Source organism: Thamnophis elegans, chromosome 1 (assembly GCF_009769535.1).
Source record: "Thamnophis elegans isolate rThaEle1 chromosome 1, rThaEle1.pri, whole genome shotgun sequence".
Classification (NCBI taxonomy): Eukaryota; Metazoa; Chordata; class Lepidosauria; order Squamata; family Colubridae; genus Thamnophis; species Thamnophis elegans.
The window spans coordinates 38,641,873-38,666,383 of record NC_045541.1 but is presented as its reverse complement, the minus strand read 5'-3'; the positions used below and the strand labels follow the sequence as shown (position 1 = coordinate 38,666,383).

The window sequence follows — 24,511 nt, the reverse complement described above, 5'->3', positions numbered from 1 at the left end:
ACCTAAATGTGATCCATAGAGTGGCCAAAGGTTGTACATGATTGAATGAACTGACGTTGAATCAGGCCTCCCTGTAGCTACTTTGATTCAGATATAACCTGTGTGTGGAAGTGAACATTGAGTGGAAAATTAGATTCCCTCAATGCCATCAGGCCTCTGTTATAAACCAGTTCTTCATTTCCATACCAGATCTCTTGAGGAACCAGAACAGGATTGAAGGGGAAATCTGCATCCTTTCCTGGCTCTGGCTAATTAAAGAAAGGGGAACAATAAAACTTAGGGAGTTGATACATTAGCCATGCTGAACCAACCAGTCTACTGCAGATTCATTCAAAATAATTCAACATCATAAAAGGTAACAAAGGAAGGTTGGGTTGCACACACTCAATATAAAAAGAGATAGACCATCCTAATATAATTCTAGCCTTATGCTCTAGATCAGGCCTATCAAATTGGCGGTCCAGAGGCTGGATGTGTCACATGCAGGCCACACCCAACTCGGCTCTGCTAAAGGCAAAAAATGTCTGTTCAAAGGCATAAAATTCTGCTGATTTCCTTCTGGGGACGCCCTCTGCAGATGTGGCAAGAGGCTTCTGGGGTCCACCTCTTTAACCATGGATGATGAATCCCAAAACTGCACCTGGATTAGAAACACAGTCACTTTTGATTAGAATCTTCACCCCTCTTTTGGCAGCAGGAATGCTGTCCCCCATCCATGGACACCGCAGCAATTCTCCCTCCTTTCTCCATAGCTGTTGGGCTGTGTAGTTCTTTTCCCCTGAACTTTGATTCCATTGTTTCTGCTGGAAAATACATCTCTCAGAAGCCCACTGCAGTATCCTCCTCCTATTCAGAGTTGAAGAAGCCGGGGTTCCATCTACAGGGTTACATAGCTTTTATTCAATGTCTTCTTCTCAGTTTCATTAATGTGGCCATCTACAAATCTTACTGTGGACATTATTGTGTGCCAACTGGATACTACATTCGGTGCTGGTCCTGTCAACATAGGTGGGAATACTTTTGCTGTGTGCATATGGGGTTGATTGTGCTGGATGTTTGGGTAGCAGGGCTCCTGGCAGACAATTCAGTAAGTTCTCAGAAGGATACATATGGATTGGCACCCATTGGAACCCGTAAACGAATTCTGAAGAACTGCAATCACAGGTAAGGACCAAGTTTAGTCTTCACTGATAAAAACAAGGAAATCAAATGAGGATAATGGTTTAATGGAATTTAGAAGACATAGACGAAAAGAAAAAACCCTTAAAGAGCACGATCAGCTTATTGCATTTTATCTTCCTAGACATGAATGAACACAGTTCTAGAAGTCACAGTATCTTCCTAATTAATATCAAACAAGAGAATGTGGAAACTGAAAAAAAACTAAGCGGGAAGCTTTATCTGGTAGATCTTGCTGGGAGTGAAAAGGTAATGATCCTGTTATTGCTACACATAAAATTTTTGATTACAAGGTAGGGCCTTTTGGAATTCATGACTTAATATAATAAATCACACTCAAAACGTATAAAGGCTTTAGATTTTACTTATTTCCTTATATTTCCTATTTCTAAATCTCTCATCTCCCTCAGGAAGAGGCTACAGGATTGCCCCACAAGCAAATAATATATTTTGCCCTACAAGCAGATAATATTGGATATAATATGTGCCAATTCAAAGCAATGTTTCGTGTGTTGAGATAGGAGATAAGCCATTTCTAAATATCTTACCTATTGTTTTAAATAAATGAAGTAATATCTAACAAAAAGGTGACAGCCCAAACTTCAGTATTGCTGAAAATTATTTATTTTGTAAAGTCTTTTCTGTCACTATAACTGAAACATATCTTTAAATCGTGGCTTTAACTTTTTTAAAAAAAAATCATTTCAGTTTCTGAAAGTTTTTGAACAAAGTAGCCTCCAAATTTGTTGGATGATCTTTAAATTATAAAGGCCATTATTATTATTATTTTTTTCTACATCATTATTTCTTGCTTTTTTAACTTTTTTCCCCTCCAGATTCACTTGTCTAATAGATTTTTTTTGTTGGCACATTAGCGTATTTGTGTGCATATCCTAGTATATATCTAAGTCCAAATCCCCCTGAAAAGAGATGAAGATATTTCAGACAAGATTTCCAATTTTGTCTTCGTATATATAAAGTTATTATTGGGTACTATTGTACACAGTTTAACTGAGTTCAACATAATTTACATTTTACTTCATTTGATCTGTTCATGTTATTTGCAAATAATGTAAATTGGTACAATAGATTTACATGAGATGAAAACAATTATATATTTAAAGTAATGATGTAAATAGATGCAAATAACATATATTACATTAGTTGTCCAAACATTAGTTGTCCACAAACAATGGACACAATTGGGAATAATGCCTGAAGCAAAATTTGCTGAATGGAAGTCTGGAAAATTGAGGTTTTATTGTATAAGAATCTATAAAAACATGAGAATGATCTGAGAATGCCTGCCAGTGTTTAGCTAAAGTCAGATAGATTTGGCCTTCTAAGCTGCTTTGATGGATATTGGAAATGTAAGTGAAATTCATGAAATATGAGTGAAATGCCGTTTACTTAATGTGGTTTTGGATGAAATGAAAGTATTGTAGATTTTTCTGATTTGACAGACAGCATTATGTGTTTCTTCTAAATATAATCTCATCATTGTTTTAAACCTGTCTTTAGAGAGTATGAACTCAGTTCATTTTCAGTAGCATGTTTTTTTTTCTGATAGGTCAGCAAAACTGGAGCTGAGGGATCTGTTCTTGATGAAGCTAAAAACATTAACAAGTCTTTGTCTGCACTGGGTAATGTGATTTCGGCATTGGCGGAAGGAACTGTAAGTCCTTCTTTCCTTCCTTCCTTCCTTCCTTCCTTCCTTCCTTCCTTCCTTCCTTCCTTCCTTACTTACTTACTTACTTACTTACTTACTTACTTACTTATAACCAATAACCAGCATTGTACCCAAAAGCAACCAGCCCAGCATTGTCTGTGATGAAAGTGTGTTAGATCCCATTGATAAATACATTCATGAATAAATATTAACTTCTCACATGCCAGTCACACATCACATTGTTATAGTTGATGTCACTAGGATAGCTAGCCTAAGTAAATGGCTTCTGTGGAATTGTTTATGCATGGATTGTGGAGTATGTAGACACCCATCAGGCTGTACAAATAAAACATTTGAACAAGCAGAAGATGCAGCTGAAGAGAGATGAAAGCATGGGAAGAAAAAGCAAGAAAACACGAAAGGCCCTTTTTTCCCTCAAACAAAATATTGAAGAAAAATAACATTGAGCAATTAAATAAATATGTGTTTTTAAATTTTGATTTGTAGCAATTAAAAATACCCTGAAAATATATTGCATCTTTTTCCCACATGTATATCAAGATACATAATATATATTTTGGAAGGCATTTATGTACAGTCATCCAAATGATAGTATGGCTAGGATATATTGTGTAAAAACAAAAAGTTGCTGCAATATTAACTTCTACTGTGTTAAAAGGAGTCAGAAGTCAATAACTTTTTTCCCTTTTCCCACTTCTACCCTATACTTCCTTCTTTTCCTCCTTTCTTCCCCTAATTTCCCATTATTTTCATTTTATTTGTATTTTATATTGTGATGAACTAATAAAGTTTTTTAAAAAAAGAAATCCAGATTATAACATTGCCAACAAATCTCCACAACAGCCTTTGAATGCTTGTATGTGAGTGCATGTTTTTCAACCTCTTATCTTTCTTAATTAGAAAACTCACGTCCCATATCGAGATAGCAAAATGACCCGAATTCTCCAAGATTCGTTAGGTGGTAACTGTAGAACCACCATTGTCATATGTTGTTCCCCATCCATTTTCAATGAAGCAGAAAGCAAGTCTACTCTAATGTTTGGACAAAGGTGAGCAAGCATAAATGTCTTTTGAAAAAAAATATGCCTTTTATTACTCATCTTTACTTTGTTACTGAAACAGGTTAAAATCAAAATAACCGAAACAGATTATCGTATTTTTTGGAGTATAAGATGCACCGGAGTATAAGACGCACCAAGGTTTTGAAGAGGCAAATTTTAAACAAAAGTTTTTGCACTCTGCAAACCTCCCCAAAATGGCCCATTTTTCGCAAAAAAGGGCCCATTTATTTTCTTTAGGAGGCTTGTAGAGTGCTCTGGGGGGCAAAAACAAGTAAAAAACGGGCTGTTTTTTTGCTCATTTCTGCCCTCCCCAGCCCGCAGGAGCTCTCTGAAAGCCTCCTACAAGCTCTGCCCGGCCATTTTAGTGAAGGGGGTGGGGTTTCAGGAGGCAAAAAATGTTGTATTCAGTGTATAAAACGCACCCAGATTTTCAGCCTCTTTTTTGAGGGAAAAAAGTGTGTCTTATACTCTGAAAAATACAGTATTTTAAGTATAAACTTCAGTAGAGAGGCGCCATATGTTGTATGAATACAAATACAAAGAAATTGTGATTTAGGCTTTAAGAAAAAATGTCAAATTAGTATCTATACAAACACAGAGAGAAAGACCGAGAGGCAGACAGACAGATACTCTTTTTTTATAAAGACAATAATTTGAAAACTTAATTGCCATTTAATCTGCTGTGTTATTTAGTAAAATGTGCTGAGAAATATGAAAGAGGGTTGCAGCAAGATTTCACAGCAGAAATTACGTTCACCAATTAAAGCTGACTATAAAAATATTGATGAACCTGAAAATTTCCACTAACAAGCAGCAATGATATTCTAATAATTTTGAGAAAGTAGTCAAGAATAAAATTGTGCACTCAGCAAAAGAATTTTCATTGTGATTTAATTTTATGCATCAACGCTTTACTGGTTCAGGGGCTGATGGGACTGTATTGATTTTTTGGCAATTATGTTGATGTGAATAGCTATTTCTGCCATAAATTAGATAGGGAGTGTCACTAACATTTTCTAAAACCTGTAAAAACATACAGACTTCTAAACTTCCAGCCAGCATCAAACCACTGGTTTTTTTCAATGGCTTTGGTGGAGCAGAGAGTAAAGGCCTCACATGTAACAGATTATAAATGCAACAAATGAAATGAAATATAGTTCTCCAATAAAATGCATCATGATTAGCATAATAGAGAAAAATGCCAATCACAATTCTATTTATTGTTAAAAAATAACATAAAATACATTAAATCCATTGAAATTGTTGTAAAATATGCATTTTGGGGGAAAATATGTATATTATGAATATGATAGTATGTGTAAGATTTAGATGAAACAGAAGTAGAAATGTTTAAAACTGGAAAAATAAGAAATTGAGAAAACAAAACAGATTTGTTTGACCTAACTCCTGGCATGTGCGCATGTGCGCATGTGCGCATGTGCACATGCACACACACACACACGGTTATAAAGTTAATATGTCTGCAGATGTCATAAAGTGAGCAATCAATGGCATTTCAAGCTCTGGTTAAACCATTTTATTCCATTGCTTTGGTAGTGGAGAGATAACATATAATCTATAAGCTAATGAGCTGCGGTGGCACAGTGGTTAGATTGCAGTACTGCAGGCTACTTCTACTACCTGCAATTTGGCATTTTGAATCTCACCACGCTCAAGGTTGACTCAGCCTTCCATCCTTCCGAGGTAGGTAAAATGAGGACCCAGATTGTTGGGGGCAATAGGCTGACTCTCTAAACCGCTTAGAGAGGGCTGTAAAGGAGTGTAAAGCAGTATATAAGTCTAAGTGCTATTGCTAATTGTCAGGCCTCTTGAGCCACTTTTTAAAATGTGTCACACTCCTTGGTGCAGAAGACTGACTTGTTTATTCACATAAAGAAATAAAGAAGATGTAAGAAGAGGATCTTTTTACCTGTGGAGGACTTTGAAGAAAAATGAGCCAAAAATCAGCAAAAAGAAAATAAGCAAATTTCCCATTCATAGATACTGCCGATTCTCAAATGAGTTAAATTTGCCTTCTGTTTTTAGCATCTTAGCAGCTATTCAATCCTGCACTTCAGCTGGAATTTTTTTTACTTGATCTGTGAAGAACGGATATATTTAGTTTTTATTTCAGGATATCTTTGGAATTTGAATATTTTAATATAAACTTCATTTGAGAACCAGAGAGATTTACCAGCCTTTGCTCTTTCACATTCTCTGATTTGCTCATTTTGCAATTTGTGTTTTTTTGTCATAGAATCATAGAGTGGAAGGCAATGTTCCCTCTAATTTTTTTTCAGTGTGAGCGGAAAAGTATAGTGTTTGAGCTGCACAGTTTCATGCCTGAGCACCTAAGAGAGCAACAGTTTGAACTGCTGTCACATCTGCTGGACATTTGCGCAACATTCCAAGCATCAAGCACCGATTGCTAGCAAGATTTCAGCCTGATGAATGCCAGGCATGAAAAGTGCCACTCAAACACTATACTTTTCCGCTCACACTGAAAAAAAAGGCTCTCTGCTCAGCTTTTAGATTGTTAGACTGGCTAGAGAGAGACATGGCACCAACAGCCTGAGTCCTGGCATTTTGCAGGCAACCTGTCCTCTCACATTCCTTTGGAACGCAACCCATCACATTTGAATTAGATCTTGCCAATTATCCTATTAAAAGATAATCCTATTATTCTAAAATATGACTAACTCAATATTAAAAACTGTAAATATTTAATGCTGATAAATAATAGCAGTAATTGTTATTTAGTATGACTAAAATCAGTATTGATATATCAATATAATATCTATCAAAATTGACAATAAACACTAAAATAACATATATATTCCATATATAATGTGGAATATAAATGTAATAAATATAATATATAATGCAACATAAATGTAATAAAATAATTTATCATGAAACTCTCCCCCTTTAAAGTAGTAAGATCAATTAAATAGTCTAGCAAGTTTGGACTATATGCTATATGTTATGTTACTTAAGAATATATATACCTCAGAATCAGATACAACACCCACATCATTCCCAACTGAGTCAATAAAATCATATGCCATGCCAAAACTATTTTAAATAAAGATATGAAATTAATCAAGTATTGCATTTATTTTTCAAAATGAATGTACAATTTTTTTATTATTTAAATTTTGTACCCTATCTTTTCTAACTAACGTTAACTTTAAAAAGATGTTACATCAGACTACAATACAAGTAATTAAATGAAGACTAAAATAAGTGTTTTGGCACATTGAGCTTTTTATATTTCTTTCTTATATTGCTTCCTTAGTTGAGAACTTGCTCCTCAGCTTACTTACGCATTAACTATTTGTTGCTTTTATGGTTTATTCATTCACTGCTCCATCTTCAGTTTTTTTCACAGGGGGCAGGGCTGCCGTTGAAGACGCCGACGAGCCCCTGCCTCCACTAAAATAACTGCTGCCGCCTCCTCCTCCTCCTCCAACAGCACCAACACATTTGCTGCCCAGCGCTGCGGCTGAGGTGAAGCCGGCAAAGCTCCCGCTGGAGCCCCCGCCAATGGCAGCGGCGGTGGTGCCCCCTCCCCTCGGAGCACCTCAGCTGGGCTCTGGGTTACCCCTGCCTCCACCTCCGCCGCTTTCCTACTAGCTCCCGCGGCCTCATGGCTCCTCAAAAGCACGGCAGAGGAGGAAGGGGGAGGGATAACACGGGGGCCAGCTCAGGTGCTCCGTGTAGAGGGAGAGGCACCACTGCCATGGGAGGCTCATCAAAACAAGTCTAGGGAGGTCCTTTGCGGGCGGCCAGTTCTAGCCGCCTGCAAAGGACTTCCCCCATTTGCTTTGATAGAAATCTCTGCGCGGCAGTTAGAAACTGCTGTGCGGGGATTTCTTGCCACGTGCGCGGCCGCGCACCTTAGAGCGAACAGTGGTGGAAGGTACCTAAGAGGTCATCAAGCCCAACTCCCTACACATTGTAGGATTTATTATATCATCCCTGATAAATGCTTATTCAGTCTCTATTTTTTAAATGTATGAATGCATACAGATAGATCTCAACTTAGGAGCATAATTGAGGCTGCTAATTAGAGTCATAGGTCATGATGGTTGTAAAATGGGTGACTATGTGACCAGACTCAATTTTATGACCATTTTAGTGGTAGTGGTTGGGTGCATTAGTTGTTAAGTGAATACCACAGCTGTTAAGCAAAACCATTGCTTGCTATGGGTCATTTGTTTTTGTTGGAAATCAGGTGTAAATGTGGATTTTCCAGCAAAACCATACTAAATCACATGACTGCAGGGAGCGGAAAATGACCATAAATGTGGGCTGGTTGCCGAACACCCAAAGTGCAGTCATGTGACTCTGTCTCCCCCCCCAAACAGAGGAATCTGAGTCATAAGTACCTTTTCATGGTCTGTTGTAACCAGTTGACAAGCAACCAGTCATGTCAAGATCTATCTGTATGTTTTCACCTTAAATTTTATTTGATTGCAAAACCTTGAGTGTGTGTGTGTGTGTATATGTGTGTGTGTGTCTGTGTGTGTGAGAGAGGGAGAGATATGTTTGTCATGCAGGTATGGAATTAATAGTATACATTAGTTTGAGCCTATTCTGTAGTTCATAAAAGACTCTAATCCTAATGTACTGTATAGAAGTTCTGATGATGAGGGACAGGCCAGGTGCTTTCGATCAGTTCCACATTTTCTCCCCTAATTTCCTCTTATTATCACCTAGCCATCTCTTCGTACCTGTTGTTTCTTTTATTGTGCCCTACCTGTTCAGTGCTAAGCTAAGCTTCCCTTTTGGCAGCACTTTGGGGGAACAAATAACACATCAACAGTCTGGAAACCTGTCAAATTAGATCTCACATCACTGTCAGGCAAGCACATATAAGCCTCCCTTATAGCAACTTGAATATTTCAGCCAACAGAAGTGAGCCTTGTTTATTGGAGGAAGGAGAGGTGAAGGAAGGAGAAATGAAGGCTGATGGGCAATTGCTTTATTTCAACACCTCTAGTAGTGCTATGGGGTGATCAGAGCATTAAGCACTAGGACAGAGGCCCCAATCTGTGGGCTGCAGCCCACTTCTGAGCCATTGCCTCTTGGCCACTGGGCCACCTGAGTGGGTGACCAATATGTGGGTATGTGTGCATGGGTACACAACCCCCACTTGTGCTAGTGTTGCCGTGGGTGGTAGCATTGCTGTGGGCGCCATGGGTGCCGCCCATTTCCATGTGCGCAGGTAAAGTCGCCTGCCCTTGCCTCCAGGCTGCCAACCCAGAAAGGTTGGGGAACTCTGCACTAGGAGATAAAAGTGATAAACTATATAAAACAAATGATAAAATGTGAAACCAATGAATGAATTACTGAACCTGAGGAGAAATTTGTACTGTATTTGTAACAATCGTTTTGTATCTGAATATTCACTTATTAAACAGAGTGCATTAGCTGTTCAGTTTGTTTTTTTGGACAGAGCGAAAACGATTAAGAATACAGTTTCTGTGAATCTTGAGTTGACTGCTGAAGAATGGAAAAAGAAATATGAAAAAGAGAAGGAGAAAAACAAAACATTAAAAAATGTTATCCAGCATCTGGAGATGGAACTGAATAGGTGGCGGAATGGTGAGTTCACTATTGAGAGCCTTTGTTGAAAAGTAAGCCAAATATTTGCAATGATAAAGTTTTCTCTTTGTATCTCTAGAAATATATCAATAGAGCTCATTCCTAGGCAGTTGTGGTGCTATTTTCTTCATTAAGTATAAAAGGTAGAACAAACATTGAATCTGCACAATCCCCTTCTTGTGTGATAGTTTCAGTGCAGTGCAGGTTTGGATTAAACAAGAGACAGAAAAAACTTGGTTAATAAATTAGAAGAGTAAGGCAGGAGTTATATTTTAATTTGTACTTAAAAGCAAAAATAGTGTAGGACACAAGATTTAGATGAAGTCATTCTCCATATTAAATGCATTGCATGATAGTAAAATCTGATTTCTGTTTCTGTGTTTGTAAACCATAATATAAACAAGAAGGTAACATCCTTTATTATGATAGATAAGAAGAATACAAGTTATATATATTCAGGAAACACAATTTCAGGATTAAAAATGCTGTAGCTCATAAGATAAATGCTGTAGAACATTTCCTTCCCTAAAGTACTCTCACAGTCTGAAATACTTGCTACTCCATCATCCTTCATTGGCTATTGGTTTGCCCTTGATAACATGCCAGGTGTGGAATAGAAGGTAGCACAGAATTTAGCTATATTGCAGGAAATGCTTAATTTGTATTACTATAGAGAGATAGAATGCAAAAACCCAGAAAGAAAATACAAACTGATCAGCTAAGGTATTCACTGTGTCAAAGAAGTTGATAAAGTCAGTTTAGCATGGTTGGTTTGGGAAAAAGTGTTGGCTTCTGTTAATTGTAGCATGGTTATCTGAGTACTCATAAGCATGCTGTTTAATGATCTGTTCAAGGACTTTGCTCAGGATAGATGTAAAGCAGCCATGCCTGTAGTTTCCTGGGTTCTCCTCCTTTCCTTTATTAAAGATAAAGACAACATTTGGAGGATATTCTGATTTAGTATTCTAAATTCATATGCATATCCCCCCCTCCCTATTTTTTGATGTTATTGAATAGTTTACACTTAGTAAAAATGTTACCTTTATATTTAAGTTTCTGGAATTTGACTGACTTCTTAAAATATCAGAATCAAACAAGGAACATGGTGAATGTTGTTACTTTAAAGTATACAGATACAGATACATGACTATGATTAAGGCACCAGGCTAGAAAGCAAGACGTTTTGTCCCACCTTAGTCATCTTGCTGGGTGAGATTGAGTCATCACTCAAAGAATTAGGTATGTTCACTGTCTTCGGTTTTTATAAAAGAATAATAAAGGGTGCATTCAAAGTCTACAATAAATAAATTGCAATTCAGCGAGTTTGGGATAAATTATATTCTTTTTTTAATAGAAGTTTTAAAGGCATCTTTAATATTCTCTGGTTAAGAGTAATCATTTTCTTTTCAGCCCCTAATTTCTACTGCCCCCTTTCCTGCTATTTTTAAATAAGAATAATTCTAAAGTTTCAATTTCTCATGAGATCTAAAATTTAATTTCCCACAGTAAGACTTAAGTATGTCAAGCTTTATTAAGTGCTGGATCCATCATAAGATTTCTGTTAACATTTAGAACCAAAAACGTGCCAGGATTTAAAAAATACTGAATAATAACGATGAGCTCATATTCAACTATTAATTGACATTTCCCATATATGTTGGAATATACATTCTTATGCATTTCTTAAAGATCATCTACACTATGTTTCTAGAGCTATTCATGGAGTTAATGGTGTTTATAGTGCAATCTTCCCCATATGGACTCCATATTGAATAGGGTTTAATGCCAAATGAACATATAAACATGTACTTTATATGTAGCCTAGTTTAGTCCATTTTAGTCATTATTGTAGATGACTCTTCAAGCTTAGTTATAGTGTGTCTATGATTTATCACTAATCTTTGAAATTGGCTTTTAGAAACAAAAAGATGGACTGCTGCCAAATTCTTTCTTTTCTTTTCATACTGATTATCCCATACTTTTTTCTCATTTGTAATCTTGCATCTGAAATTGTTTGTGTATTTGATATCCAATAATATCAAAAACTAAAAAAATATACATAGTAAACAAGTAATTTGGAATGTTAAAAGGTTATCTTCTAAATGTCATTTTTATCTTTAATAAAGGAGAGGAGGAAGACCCAGGAAAATACAGACATTGCCTTTCCTTTTCTAAGTATTTTTTCCTCTTGTAGCTGACCACCAATAACTATCTCTAAATCTATTGTCACCACTGGAGTCTTATTCCTTTCTAGCCCATGCCGGCCAATCATTTAAAGGAAACCACAATAAGAATAGTCGTAAGATAAACTGAGAACGCATGACACACAATAGAATAGAATAGAACAGAACAGAACAACAGAACAGAACAGAGTAACAGAGTTGGGCTAGAACACTTCCGAGGTCTCCTCCAACTCTATTGTTCTGTTCTTTTCTACTTTACTTAATTATCTTGTGTATCATGAGTTCCCAGTTTATCTTATAAATAGTGCATCTGCAGAATTGTAATAGTTTTGCATAGTTGGATATCTCACTATAAATATCTCGGATAAATCAATGAATTGCATACTGTATGAAGTCCTAGCAAGAAATGTTTACACATTTACCGTGGATTGTAAGTAAAAAAAAAAGTTGATCCAGAGGATCTTGTTTCCATGGAGATGCCAATGGAAGAGATCATTTGGCATGCGTAAAGTCCTTGCAAGAGCTCGCCATTGAGAGACAAGCTAGCTCTTTCTTGTAATTAATGCCACCCAATTGCTGAACAATTTGGTAGCTGTTCGGAATATTAGAAGTGATTTTTTGTCTGCAGAGAGAAATGACAGCTTACAAAAATCGTTTCTAACTCAGGCAAGAGGCTGCATCATATCTCTGAATCCAATCCAAAAATTCAAATTAATAATGATCAGAGCTAGCAAAAAAAAGGAGAGAGAGAGAGAGAGAGAGAGAGAGAGAGAGAGGGAGGGAGGGAGAGTCTTCTGTTTAGAAACATGCTGTAGAGGAACGAATAATGTCTTTGAATAATCCAGCTGTATTTATTTATAGTTACAGCTATCTGACCGTACTGACGGCAAAATTAAATACCTTAATAGCAATAGCAATAGCAGATTTTTATATACCGCTTCATAGGGCTTTCAGCCCTCTCTAAGCGGTTTACAGAGTCAGCATATTGCCCCCAACAACAATCCGGGTCCTCATTTTACCCACCTCGGAAGGATGGAAGGCTGAGTCAACCCTGAGCCGGTGAGATTTGAACCGCTGAACTGCTGATCTAGCAGTCAGCTGAAGTGGCCTGCAGTACTGCACTCTACCCACTGCGCCACCTCAAATATCTATAAGTACCAACAGGAGTGGTGAAGTAAAGGCAGGGGTGGGATTCAGCTGGTTCGGACCAGTTCGGGCAAACTGATAGTTTCAGCATTCCATTGGCCCCAACCACCCACTCCTGTGCTAGGTCTGTCCTATATTTCCTTTGTTTGACGCCCATCTGATAGGCGCAGCAGAGCGGATTGCTGCGCCTCAGCCGTTTTACTCACTGGGGCTGCAGTAGAAGGTAATACATTTTACAGCTGTTTTCAAACGCACTGTGTGCACGGAGAGTGTGCAAAGCGCGTGCTCAGTAAACCAGTTTGAATCCCACCACTGAGTAAAGGTAAAGATTGAGGCTTACTTTCTTGGAATCTGATGTGTTTTCAGGAGAGGCGGTACCAGAGGAAGAGCAGATCAGTGCAAAAGACCAAAAGAACTTGGAGCCATGTGACAATACGCCTATCATTGATAACATTGTCCCAGTTGTTGCCAGCATCTCATCTGAGGAGAAGGGGAAATATGAAGAAGAGGTTACTAGTCTCTACAGACAGTTGGATGATAAGGTGCATTCATAATTTCCTTTCAATTGTTTGTTGGTTATACGTAATTAATATGTCTTTATAACTAAAACCAGTGTGTGCTTTGAACTCTGCAAAACGTAGTATATACTATAATCTATATATACTATAATCTATATAAATAAAAATGTAAATGTTTGTTTGTTCAAAATCTTAAATCTCCGAAAGTTCTTCACCGATTGCTTTGAAATTTTGACACAATGTTGCATTCAAATATGCGCATTTTTATATACCTATATTATATAGATGTCACACCTGTGACAGGTAAAACATGCTTTTTTGAAAACCAACGCCATCTGTTGGACATAAAAGCAACACACGCTATACTAAATATTTCACGATTCCATTTCAATGTTTTCGATTGCATTGTTATATTGAATTTTCATAGATTTTGATTTATTTTCATTTTGATTTAATTATTTCATGTGACATTGCATTGGAATTGAGCTGGGTTGTTTACCATATCATTCATTTCGTGAGTATAGTATATTCGGAACAGTTCGGCCTCTCTCCAGCTTCGTCCCGATGGTCCTTTTATATGTGTGGCTGGGCTGCGGCCGCACCCTTTCCCCTTTCCGCCCCTCCTCCGATGAGCTTCGGCCATTTCCACCAAGGGGAGCCGAAGCCCTTCGGCCTCCCTCTCCCCTCCCCTCCCCTCCCACCTCTGTGGTGGGGCGGCACCTGGGCCATCCCTCAGCCGCCTCCTCCCACCCAGCCCAGTGGAGCTCCAGAGGAGGCGGAGCATCTCCTCAGCCCGGCCAGCCACGCATGCTCTCCACCCCACCTCACAGTGAGCCAGCTATGGCCTCGCCAAGGCGGCTCTGACAGGGTGGCGGTGGTGGTGTTAGCCTGAGGCATAGCGGGGCTGGGGCGGCCGCTGGGTGCCCTGTGAGGAGGCGGCTGCAGCAGCGTCAGCGTCTCTGGATGGGGCCGCGGCCGGCGGGGGCTGCTTCGCATCTGCGTCACCAGTGGTGGCTTCTTCCTCCTCCTCCTGCTCCTCAGGGGATGCTGGCCACCTCCTCTCACCACCGCCACTGAGGGGAGCTGGATTGGGCGCAGCGGCTGCCTCCTCCTCTCCTACTCAGCCCGGCCGGGCCGGTACCTGAGGGAGGCGTTGTCGTCGTTGGTGGCGTCGTTGGGCCTTCCTCCCACCGGCTGGCCCCAAATGCGGAAGCAGCAGCTGCCGCAGCAGCAACAGCAGCCTGACTCAGTGGCGGAGGTGTGGGGGAGGAAAAAGATGGCGTAGCCCACGATGCTGCCTTGGTGGGCTGGCAGCAGCAGCAGCAGTGGTGCTGGCTTGGAGGACTTCCAGCCTGGCCTGCTGGCTCAGCCGATGCTGCCTTCCCTGGCCTCTGCCACCGCCTCTGTCTCAGTCTCCTCCTGCCCTCCTGGGGCGCCCCCGCCACAGAGCCTGGTGCTCTTCTCACAGGGAGGAGGAGGCGTCAGGAGTCCAGCGGGCACCCAGTTAAAGAAGAGCGGCTTCCAGATCACCAGCGTGATCCCGGCGCAGATCTTGGCCAGCCTCCGCTCCAACAACAGCATCGCTGAAGACATGGAGAGCTACGGCTTGGATGAGTCACACACCAAGGACTTCTCCTCCAAGATCCTGGACGTCTCGCTCTCCTGGGTACCACCGACTTGGGGGAGCCCGAGCGCAGCTCCTCCGAGGAGACACTCAACAACTTCCATGATCAAATAACTTCTTACTGAAAGACAAAGAAAGTGATAGATAATCCTAAAAGCTACACAGCTTGTACAAGGTTGCAGCAATATATGCAGAACTCCAGCAACTTATGTAGGTTATAGATGTGAGTTTTTTGGTTTTTTTAATGTAATGAAATTACATCTAGAATGTGTAACTAAATCATATCTCATATCAGAAGTCTGTAGAATATTAATTTCCTATCAAAGCGTTCCAGTTCAGCTTTCCAGTTTGCCCTATTTACAATGTTTTTCTTTCGTATTTCCTTGTGAGAATATTTCATCATGGAAGTCCCTGCATATACACTGAAGCAGCGCAAATTATATTTAGGTGATTGACTTTCATGACAAATGTCTACATGTTGCAATTAAATCCTTTTTAAAAATAAGATTTAAAAATGAAGAGACATTCCTTACCTGGTGGCAATTCAAATACTTTAAGATTCCCGTTTTGATGGCAAAATGCAGGGGTTAACATAAGCATTACTCGGCTCATAATAATATGAATATTCCATCTTTTCTTGCCTTTCAGTATAAGGTTAAGATGTAAAGAAATCAGAAAATGTTATAATTAAGTTAAATATGAGAAACAGAGGAGATAACTCATTCTGAATCCTCTTAATAGTCTTGATAGCAGTTATTTTAAAATGTCTTACGGCAGTTCTTTAATTTCACTTAATAAAAATAATTACTTAATTTCAATATTGGCTGTGACATAAAGGTAAAATAACTGATTTCATGTGGATTTTTGAAAACAGTGGTACACAGCCTCTTTTAGGATTAGATTAAGGGTTGCAAAAGTGGGTGTGTAACAAAGATTAGACAGGGTCAGGTGAAAGTAGTAGGAGAGTAAGAACAAAAGCTATATATAATTTAATTTAGATAGCAATGTAAAGTAATGTGTTCTTCAAGTCAAGCTAAATCCCTGCTAACTTTATGAACTTGTCTGACTCTTAGCAATAATGGGGATATGATTTGTCTTTGCTTTCTCTGGGAACTTTATCAACTTGTCACTTAGACTAAAATCCTGAAATCTCCTAATGTTCATCCATCCAAACCTACTTACATTTTGGGGATCCAGCAAAGGATACTGCTGGCTGGTATTGGTTATGTAAATGCAGTTGGCTTTAATTAAATATGGGATAATCTATATGTAGAATAATTTTCATATTCTACAACATTAAAAAATCACAAAGTTTGCAAGATGTTTGGATACCACAACCAAAATATTTGAGGACTTCAAATTGGGTACCCTCCGATCTTACAAAATCAGTCACAGTTATTTGAAGACAAATAAATAAAACTAATGTATTGTGATCAAAAATAATAATCTCTATAGAGAGACTCTTGTCCAATACATGGCTACATATATTAATGAAATCATACATGTATTTATAAATATACACAGTGGCTTCATTAAGAGGATTTCCCAGGGGGGTTATTATTTATTAAATTGTCTATGCGTATAAAATCTGCTTTCAGATTTAAGTACAAGTATTGTAGGAACATCTGGGCATTTTGCTTTCACAAGTTGCCAATATTTATTTTATGAGACTTTGTATACTGTTCTACATGGGGAAAATCTAGCTAAGTGAAGAGTAGGAGTTGAAAATGATTTGATAGCATATAATCAATCAATGCTGCTCTAATAACCAACCAACATTGAGCATATTACAATCCTACCATAGTTAAGATTAAAACAAGAACATAAATACAAGGTGCTACTATGGTTAATAGATATTATTATGCAGAGGCATTATAACTTATGTAATAATCTATTCTCATACAAGAGTAAACTCTCTCAATTCATCTCCCATCAAAAACCTGCCAAAAATAGTCAGGTTTTTATTTCCTTCCTGTATCCCAATAAGATCAAAGGAAGCCAAAGTCTAGGTGCAGCTAGAGAGGAGGTCTGCCTCCAAGAACCTTATACTTCATGGGTCTTCAATACCCATGCCATTGACCATTACCGGTCCATGGCCTGTTAAAAACAAGGCCTCACAGCTGGAGGTGAGCAGCAGATGAGAGAAACTGCATATACAGGTTTCTAGGTTGCATGCTCCTCCTACCAGGGTCCATGGAAAATTGTCTTCCACGAAACTGCTTTCTGGTGCCAAAATATTTTGGGACCACTGTTATACAAGACAGGTTATAAAGTAAAGGATATTCTCTTCCTGATTGGATGGACAGACACTATTGGAAATAACTAGTCTCATAAATATCCAGGTCTTCAGCTGTTCATTCAACACCCATAAACCAACCAGTGACTCAAAGTAGCAGTATTATATGGCCAAACCAAGTTGTTATTCAGGCTGATGCATTCTGGAACATTCTGTAGTTTTGCAGTGGTCTTTGTAGGCTGTGACTATAATTCTTTAAGGCAGGAGCATTTTGATTTTGCAGCAAAGAAACATGACACATTTACACCTTCATATTGAAGAATGGTACAGTTTTACACCACCAAAGGTTCCATTATATGAAGTTTCAAAAACAAAATAAGGAATTCTTAATAGTCAAACCTAGTGTATTTATAGGTGAAATGTATGATTTTGTAAGATAAAAAGATAGAATTGAGGTGTCTTTGGAACCAGCTGCTGATTTAAAATACTATTAACTCGTAGAATGATGCAGATGATAGAATAAAAACCAGATGATTCCATTATTATGTCGAACTGAAAAATATTTCTGTGTTCTGTAGAATCAGTCTTACACTGGGGACTAGACAAGATTGATTTATGGTTCTACTTGCTTGCATTTGTTAGAATGATATGCTTTAGTAATAAAGGTTGGAACAAAGTTCTATAGTCTGCAAATTATGTTTGATGGGGTCCCCCCCCCGTAATGCAACAATGGTACATTCGGTTTCCATAGTATTTTACATTGGGGAATATTGCATCCACATTTATATTGATATACGAGCTAGTGAGACAGGAATCAGAAATTCTCAGGATGGACATAACTATTATGTAAATACTGAAGATAATACTTTGCCTCGGTCTTAATGTTATAAAAGGAATGGCCAAATTTCCATTGACTTGAAAAAAGACCTAGTATTTAGTCCCCTGGAGGAAAGGGAGGGAGGGAGAGAGAGAGGGGATGAAAAAGAAATTGCTTGGCTTCTGTGTTCTGCATATTTATGGCTTTTCTGTTTACTGCAATAAAGCAATTAAATTAGCTGAGTTTGGTCTGTGAGCTTCTGCTAGAAGCAAATTCCTGAATATGGAGTCAAGTATCTAGAAAGTTAAGATTTATTGCCATGCCTATGTGGAAGCTAGCTGATTTCAAGGCATAAAAATGGTAGAAAAATAAAAAGTAACCCTTTTTTGTCCACTGCAGGATGATGAAATTAACCAGCAGAGTCAATTGGCTGAGAAACTAAAACAACAGATGTTGGATCAAGATGAAGTAAGTTATTTATTTATTTATTTAATTATGCAGAAATCTGGCAACCTTTATAGTGCTTGATCAAGTTAGGTTTAATAGAATAATAAAGCAACAGAATAACAGAGTTGGAAGGGACATTGGAAGTTTCTAGACCAACCTCCTGCTTAGGCAGGAAACCCTATACCATTTCAGACAAATTTTTGTCCAATCTCGTCTTAAAAACTTCTAGTGATGGAGCACCCACAATTTTTGAAGGCAAGCTGTTCCACTGATTAATTGTTCTGTCAGGAAATTTCTCCTTAGTTCTAGGTTGCTTCTCTCCTTGAGAAAGAAGACTAGCTTCTTGATCCTAAAGACAAATAACATTTCTAACAATCAGATTTAACAATCAAATTTATAAGTGCCAGATACCAGTGATGGTATACAATGGGCAGCGTAAAAATATTCTTTATATAAAGACTGGCTATTCTCTATAATCTAATGAAGTCTGTCTATACAATTGTTTGGTCAGTTCACTAATGAGTGGATTTCCAGAGTCTGCCTTATGGCTATGTTTCTCTTAAGTAGGCCTGGTATTTATTTATGACCAATGAAATCCGCCAATGTTGTTGCCAAGTATTATAGAGAGAAAACAGATTGTTCTGGTATTCTTAAGTCTTTATGATGGATAAATTTTCTTGTGGGTGTAGTCCAAACATTTGTCAGCATTTCATACATGTTATGTCAAGTCTGAATTTTTTCAGCATTTAAATACTAAATTATTAATACAGTTCATAAATTAATTGCTATATTACGAAGATGAAATGTTGAGTATATTTATTAGGTTAATATCAAAAACTTATTGGGGACTGGTTTTTAGCTTCTAACCTAATTCTTTTCCAATCAGGTTATCTGTCAAATTACTGGAATTTTTTTAAAGGTCATTTAGTATTTTTATCCTTCCTGATTTGGAATAAAATTGAATATAACTTTATTCATTACTTTATTTTTATCCATCATTTTTCCTACTTAATCTCATTCGCTCTGTTTCAGCTCTTGGCTTCCACCAGGAGAGATTATGAGAAAATACAAGAGGAACTCACTCGTCTTCAAATTGAAAATGAAGCTGCAAAAGAGGAAGTTAAAGAAGTTCTCCAGGCTTTGGAGGAACTCGCTGTTAATTACGACCAGAAATCACAAGAAGTGGAGGACAAGATGAGAGCTAATGAACAGCTGACAGATGAACTTGCACTGAAAACAGTAGGAACAACCCCTATTAACCTTCATTCCTAGATATATTATACTAATTTGTAGATACCTTCCATGAATCCCAACTAAGACCTCATTAAACACACCAAAGAAATTCAGCTGTTTGAAGTATTCATTAAAAAAGAGAATTTTCTTTAGCAAACTGCTAGAGAACCAGTTTTGTGAAAATTGTTAACTTGTTAGTTGTCATTTGCCATATTGTTGTTGCAGTGAATGCTAAAATGGTAAATGCTGAAAGCTTTAAAACATGTATAAAACACGTTTAAAACATATATAATGTGGTATAATAATTTTCTGCTGGAAAATATATGAAAATATCATTATTATTATCTTGTTTCCCATTGCATGCTGGATGTTTAACAGCAAAAGAATTTGGTCATAGAAATGGCATTCTGTTTTCTTCCAGTGGCTTGATCTGCTTTAGCTACTAGCAGACTAGGAATTTCTGTTTGTGTATCTCTATGCAAGTTTTAAAATGGAAGCTATTTCTACCTTCCACTGATTCTACCTTGAGTTTCCAGAAGGTGTTGCTGGGAATTATTTCTCTGCCATATAATAGCTAGGTTTTGGACATTTTTCATTTAATGCCTAATTCTCTTTAATGCCTACCTTAAACTGGAACATATAGAGCAGGGGTGGTATTCACTTGCCTTTCCTACCAGTTCACAAATGTGAGCGTGTGTGTATGTATGCGCGCTTCACATGCGCCATGTCTGTGCATGCACTCAGCCTTCCGCACATGCACTTTGGCTAAAAAAGGGGCCTAAATGGGATGCCATAGAGCCCGGGTGGGTGGGCACTGCCCCTTGCCATTTCTGCTACCGGTTAGGGCGAACCAGTCTGAACTGGCAGAATACCACCGCTGATATAGAGTAAGGCCATAGTTCTGGATACTTCATCTCTGCCACTATTTGATGTTAAATATAAAACCACCTATCTGATCTAGAATTCTGGGGTTATTCTTAATTTAATGAAAACAAATATGAATGAAGGTGCCAAAAATTGAATGTTTTTTTGTGTAACAGTAGAAAGCTTGACTATTGTTTATATCCCAAGTGAAAAGTGATGCTCAGTTTGAGGCTTCTTTACGAAGTAGACTGTGGGTGTTTGACTCATAGAATTAAAATTTTAGGAAATAGTGTCTGTCCAAGTCCATCCAATGTAGAAACCATAGCATAACCTACAAAACAATTTTTTTTAAGTGTGACATGCAATTGCTTTTCATCATAATTCACTATGTAAGCTGTGTTCTTATTATTTTGCAGTCTGCTCTGTCAAGTACACAAAGAGAGCTGGGACAGTTGCAAGAACTTAGTAATCATCAGAAAAAGAGAGCTACTGAAATATTGAATTTATTGCTTAAGGACCTGGGAGAGATTGGCGGCATCATTGGTACTAATGATGTGAAAACAGTAAGTTTGCCGATATTGTAAGAAACAATATAGCAAGAGAGAAACATTTCAGCTTCAAAAATAGTGACTACATTAAAAATAATCCTTGAGGATCGTAAATCAGATAGTGAACCACAGCAAAAGATATGAAAATGAACAAGATGGTATTTGTGGCATTGTGTTCTAGTCCCACTTTTTTTAATAGCTATATTGGTGTTGTGTATTTGATATTATATAGTTGTGACTCATTTGTTGAACACCTCCCAGATGTGAATATCTCAGCTTTCCAAACATTCAGCAGTGGCTATGCTGGCTGAAAATTCTGGGAAGTTCACATATCAGAAAGATGCAAAGGCTAGAGAAGACTGTATATACCCGTGATGGTGAACCTGTGGCACGCGGAGCCATTTGTTAGGGCACGCGAGGTGTTGCCCTGCCAGCTTCAGCGTGCATGCGCATGCTGGCCAGATGGCTTTGGCCTTCTTTTAAGGCTGTTTTTCGCACTCCGAAGGCTTCCTGAAGGCTCCAGAGGGTGAAAAATGGCCCTATGGACAAACTGGAAGTCATCGTTCCCGAACTTCTGGGTTGCCTGTAGAGCCGTTTTTCACCCTCCAGAGGCTTCAGGGAAGCTCCTGAAGCCTTCGGGAAGGTGGTGGAGGCTGTTTTCACCCTCCCCATGCTCCTAGAAAGCCTCTGGAGCCTGGGGAGGACAAAAGAAGTACACCAAAAGTGGGGGGAGGAGTGCTGGTGTGCGTGAAGGCATGGGGGGATCGCGCACGCTCTGGTGCTTTGGGTCAAGCACGCATGCATGCTGGGGTCACGCGCATAATATTATGACTGTGGGCATGCCTGTGCACAACCCTCCTGCATTCCCCCCGCTTTTGGCACACGATCCAAAAAAGGCTAGCCATCATTGGTATATAGAGTATGCATATCTCAGTCCTTACAACTAAATAAAAAGTAAAAAGCTATCAGATTTGATTCCAGTGATGGATAAGCAGTTATATGGAGTGCATTTGATTGATACAGCCAATAGTTAGTCAGTGCAATACTTTTTATTTTTTCTATTGCATTCTCTTTTCTAAATAAATCCTCTTTATTGGAAATAGGCACTTTTGGCACTGAAGGTAGATAACTTTATCTCAAGGTAGGCTTTTATTAGAGCCAGAATTGTAGGGAGAAGAGAAAAAAATGGAATTGTATACAACAGAACCAATACTCATGGCTATATAAAGAAGTTCCATATTTTTATGTACTGAATAAAAATAAAAAACACTTTCATTCTCTGATGGTTTTGAGAGATGATGATGATGATGATGATGATGATGATGATGATGATATCATCATCGTATGGCATTGTCACAGTAGTCAGGAGACCGCAGTGCTATTGCAGAGTTTTGGTTTGGCTTGCCAAGGTACTAGCCCTATTATAGGAAATGCACATTTCCCAAGGTGCGCGACACAGGAGGGTGAGCTGGCTTCCCATCAGAGAGAAAGACAAGCAGCTCTTCCTCCAGCATTACTCAAGGCCCCCTCCCTACCCAGATGGGAAGGGGCCTTGCAAACGGGCACCCCAAACAGGGAAGTACAGAACAGTCAGGAATCTGTCTGCTGCACAGAACACCAGCTCGTCTCCCCACTGGAGTTGTACCTATCTATCTACTTGCATAGAATAAGCTATCTATCTATCTATCTATCTATCTAATCTATCTATCTATCTATCTATCCATCCATCCATCCATCCATCCATCCATCCATCCATCCATCCATCCATCCATTTTATATTGCCGCCTATTTGTACAAAGCAACTCAAGGTGGCTTACAAAAATATAAAAACCATGTATAAAAAAACAATAAAACTAATAAAAGAAAGAATCATATAATAAATTAATAAAATAATATAATAATATAATAAAATAACCCACCCACCCCCATTTAATGATCTCCATCCCACTCTGCTTTCCTCAGGCCCACTGGCAGAACCAGATCTTCAGTGTCTTCTGGAAGAATCTTAAACTGGGGGCCATTCTAATCTCTTGGGGAATAATGTTCCAGAGAGAGGGAGCCACCACGGAGAAGGCCCTTCTTCTGGGTTCCCACTCTGATGGGTCAGGTAGATGTGACCGGCAAGAGATGGTCCCTCAGATAACCTGGTCCCAAGCCATGAAGGACTTTAAAGGTGACAACTAGCACCTTGAATTGCACCCAGAAGCAAATCAGCAACCAATGCAGCTCCCACAGGAGAGGTGATACACAAAACCATGTGGGAAGCTGCATTTTGCACCAACTGGAGCTTCTGGATGCTCTTCACGGGCAGCCCCATGTAGAGCATGTTGCAGTAGTCAAGATGGGAAGTTACTATGGCATGAGTAACTGTGAGTAGGGATTGTAGGTCCAGGAATGGGTGTAACTGGTGAACAACTTACAGTTGTGCAAAGGCCCTTCTGGCCACGACTGCCACCTGCTTTTCGAGCAGGAGTCATGAGTCCAGGAGAAACCCCAAATTACGCACAGGGTCTGTTTGGGGTAATGCCACCCCATCCAAGAATAAAGGTGGCAATTCTCCCTGGGCCAAATAACTCCAAACCCAGAGCCATTCAGTCTTGCCAGGGTTCAGTTTCAATCTCTTGCTCCCCATCCAGCCCCTAACAGCCTCCAGGCACTATGAGAGAGAGGTCACGGCATCGCTTAACTCACCATGGGCACCACAGGCTGTTTTAGGGTGGACAGAAGCTGAGGCGAGTGACAGGAGCTCACCCTGCTTTGCAATGCTAGGGCTCAAACTACTGGAGCTGAGACCATTTCCAGAATCATTAAGCCACTGACTGACCCACCGGGTCCAAGAACTTATGATGTAATAAAGATGTAGAGTTATGGCATCATAATGTAGACAGCAAGGGATGTAAAGCTATAAGGTTTAATGCTAAGAAGCGCTACTCAGATTCAAAAACCTGTGCTAGCAATTTAATACCTATTTCTACCCACAGATAAATGGGGGGGGGATAGGGATCCATAAGTGTCAGATGTTAGGGAAGAACAGTATATATCATGCCAATTTCAGTAACAAGTACAGATGTCTACATCTCTGTTCAGATAATATTAAAAAATGGAAATTTTCCCATAAAAGGTGAATAATGCAGGGTTTTTTTGTGCTTGCAGTTAGCTGATGTGAATGGAGTGATTGAAGAAGAGTTTACCATGGCACGGCTGTACATCAGCAAGATGAAGTCTGAAGTGAAATCTCTGGTGAATCGCAGCAAACAGCTGGAGAGCACCCAGATAGATTCTAATAGAAAAATGAATGCCAACGAGAGGGAACTTGCCGCTTGTCAGCTCCTCATCTCTCAGGTGGTTAAACTGT

The 24,511-nt window shown here is 38.9% G+C and overlaps 1 protein-coding gene across 1 annotated transcript in view; it reads left to right on the top strand.

Annotated features, from left to right (window-relative positions):
* The window catches only part of KIF5C (kinesin family member 5C), an 85,222-nt gene that overhangs the window by 45,216 nt on the left and 15,495 nt on the right, over window positions 1-24,511 (top strand). The window contains exons 8-16 of the mRNA XM_032224547.1: window positions 1,304-1,428; window positions 2,750-2,854; window positions 3,770-3,918; window positions 9,392-9,540; window positions 13,236-13,411; window positions 18,464-18,532; window positions 19,544-19,750; window positions 21,025-21,171; window positions 24,310-24,498. Of these exons, the coding sequence (XP_032080438.1) occupies window positions 1,304-1,428; window positions 2,750-2,854; window positions 3,770-3,918; window positions 9,392-9,540; window positions 13,236-13,411; window positions 18,464-18,532; window positions 19,544-19,750; window positions 21,025-21,171; window positions 24,310-24,498 (1,316 nt within the window). The remainder of the gene's footprint in view (window positions 1-1,303; window positions 1,429-2,749; window positions 2,855-3,769; window positions 3,919-9,391; window positions 9,541-13,235; window positions 13,412-18,463; window positions 18,533-19,543; window positions 19,751-21,024; window positions 21,172-24,309; window positions 24,499-24,511) is intronic.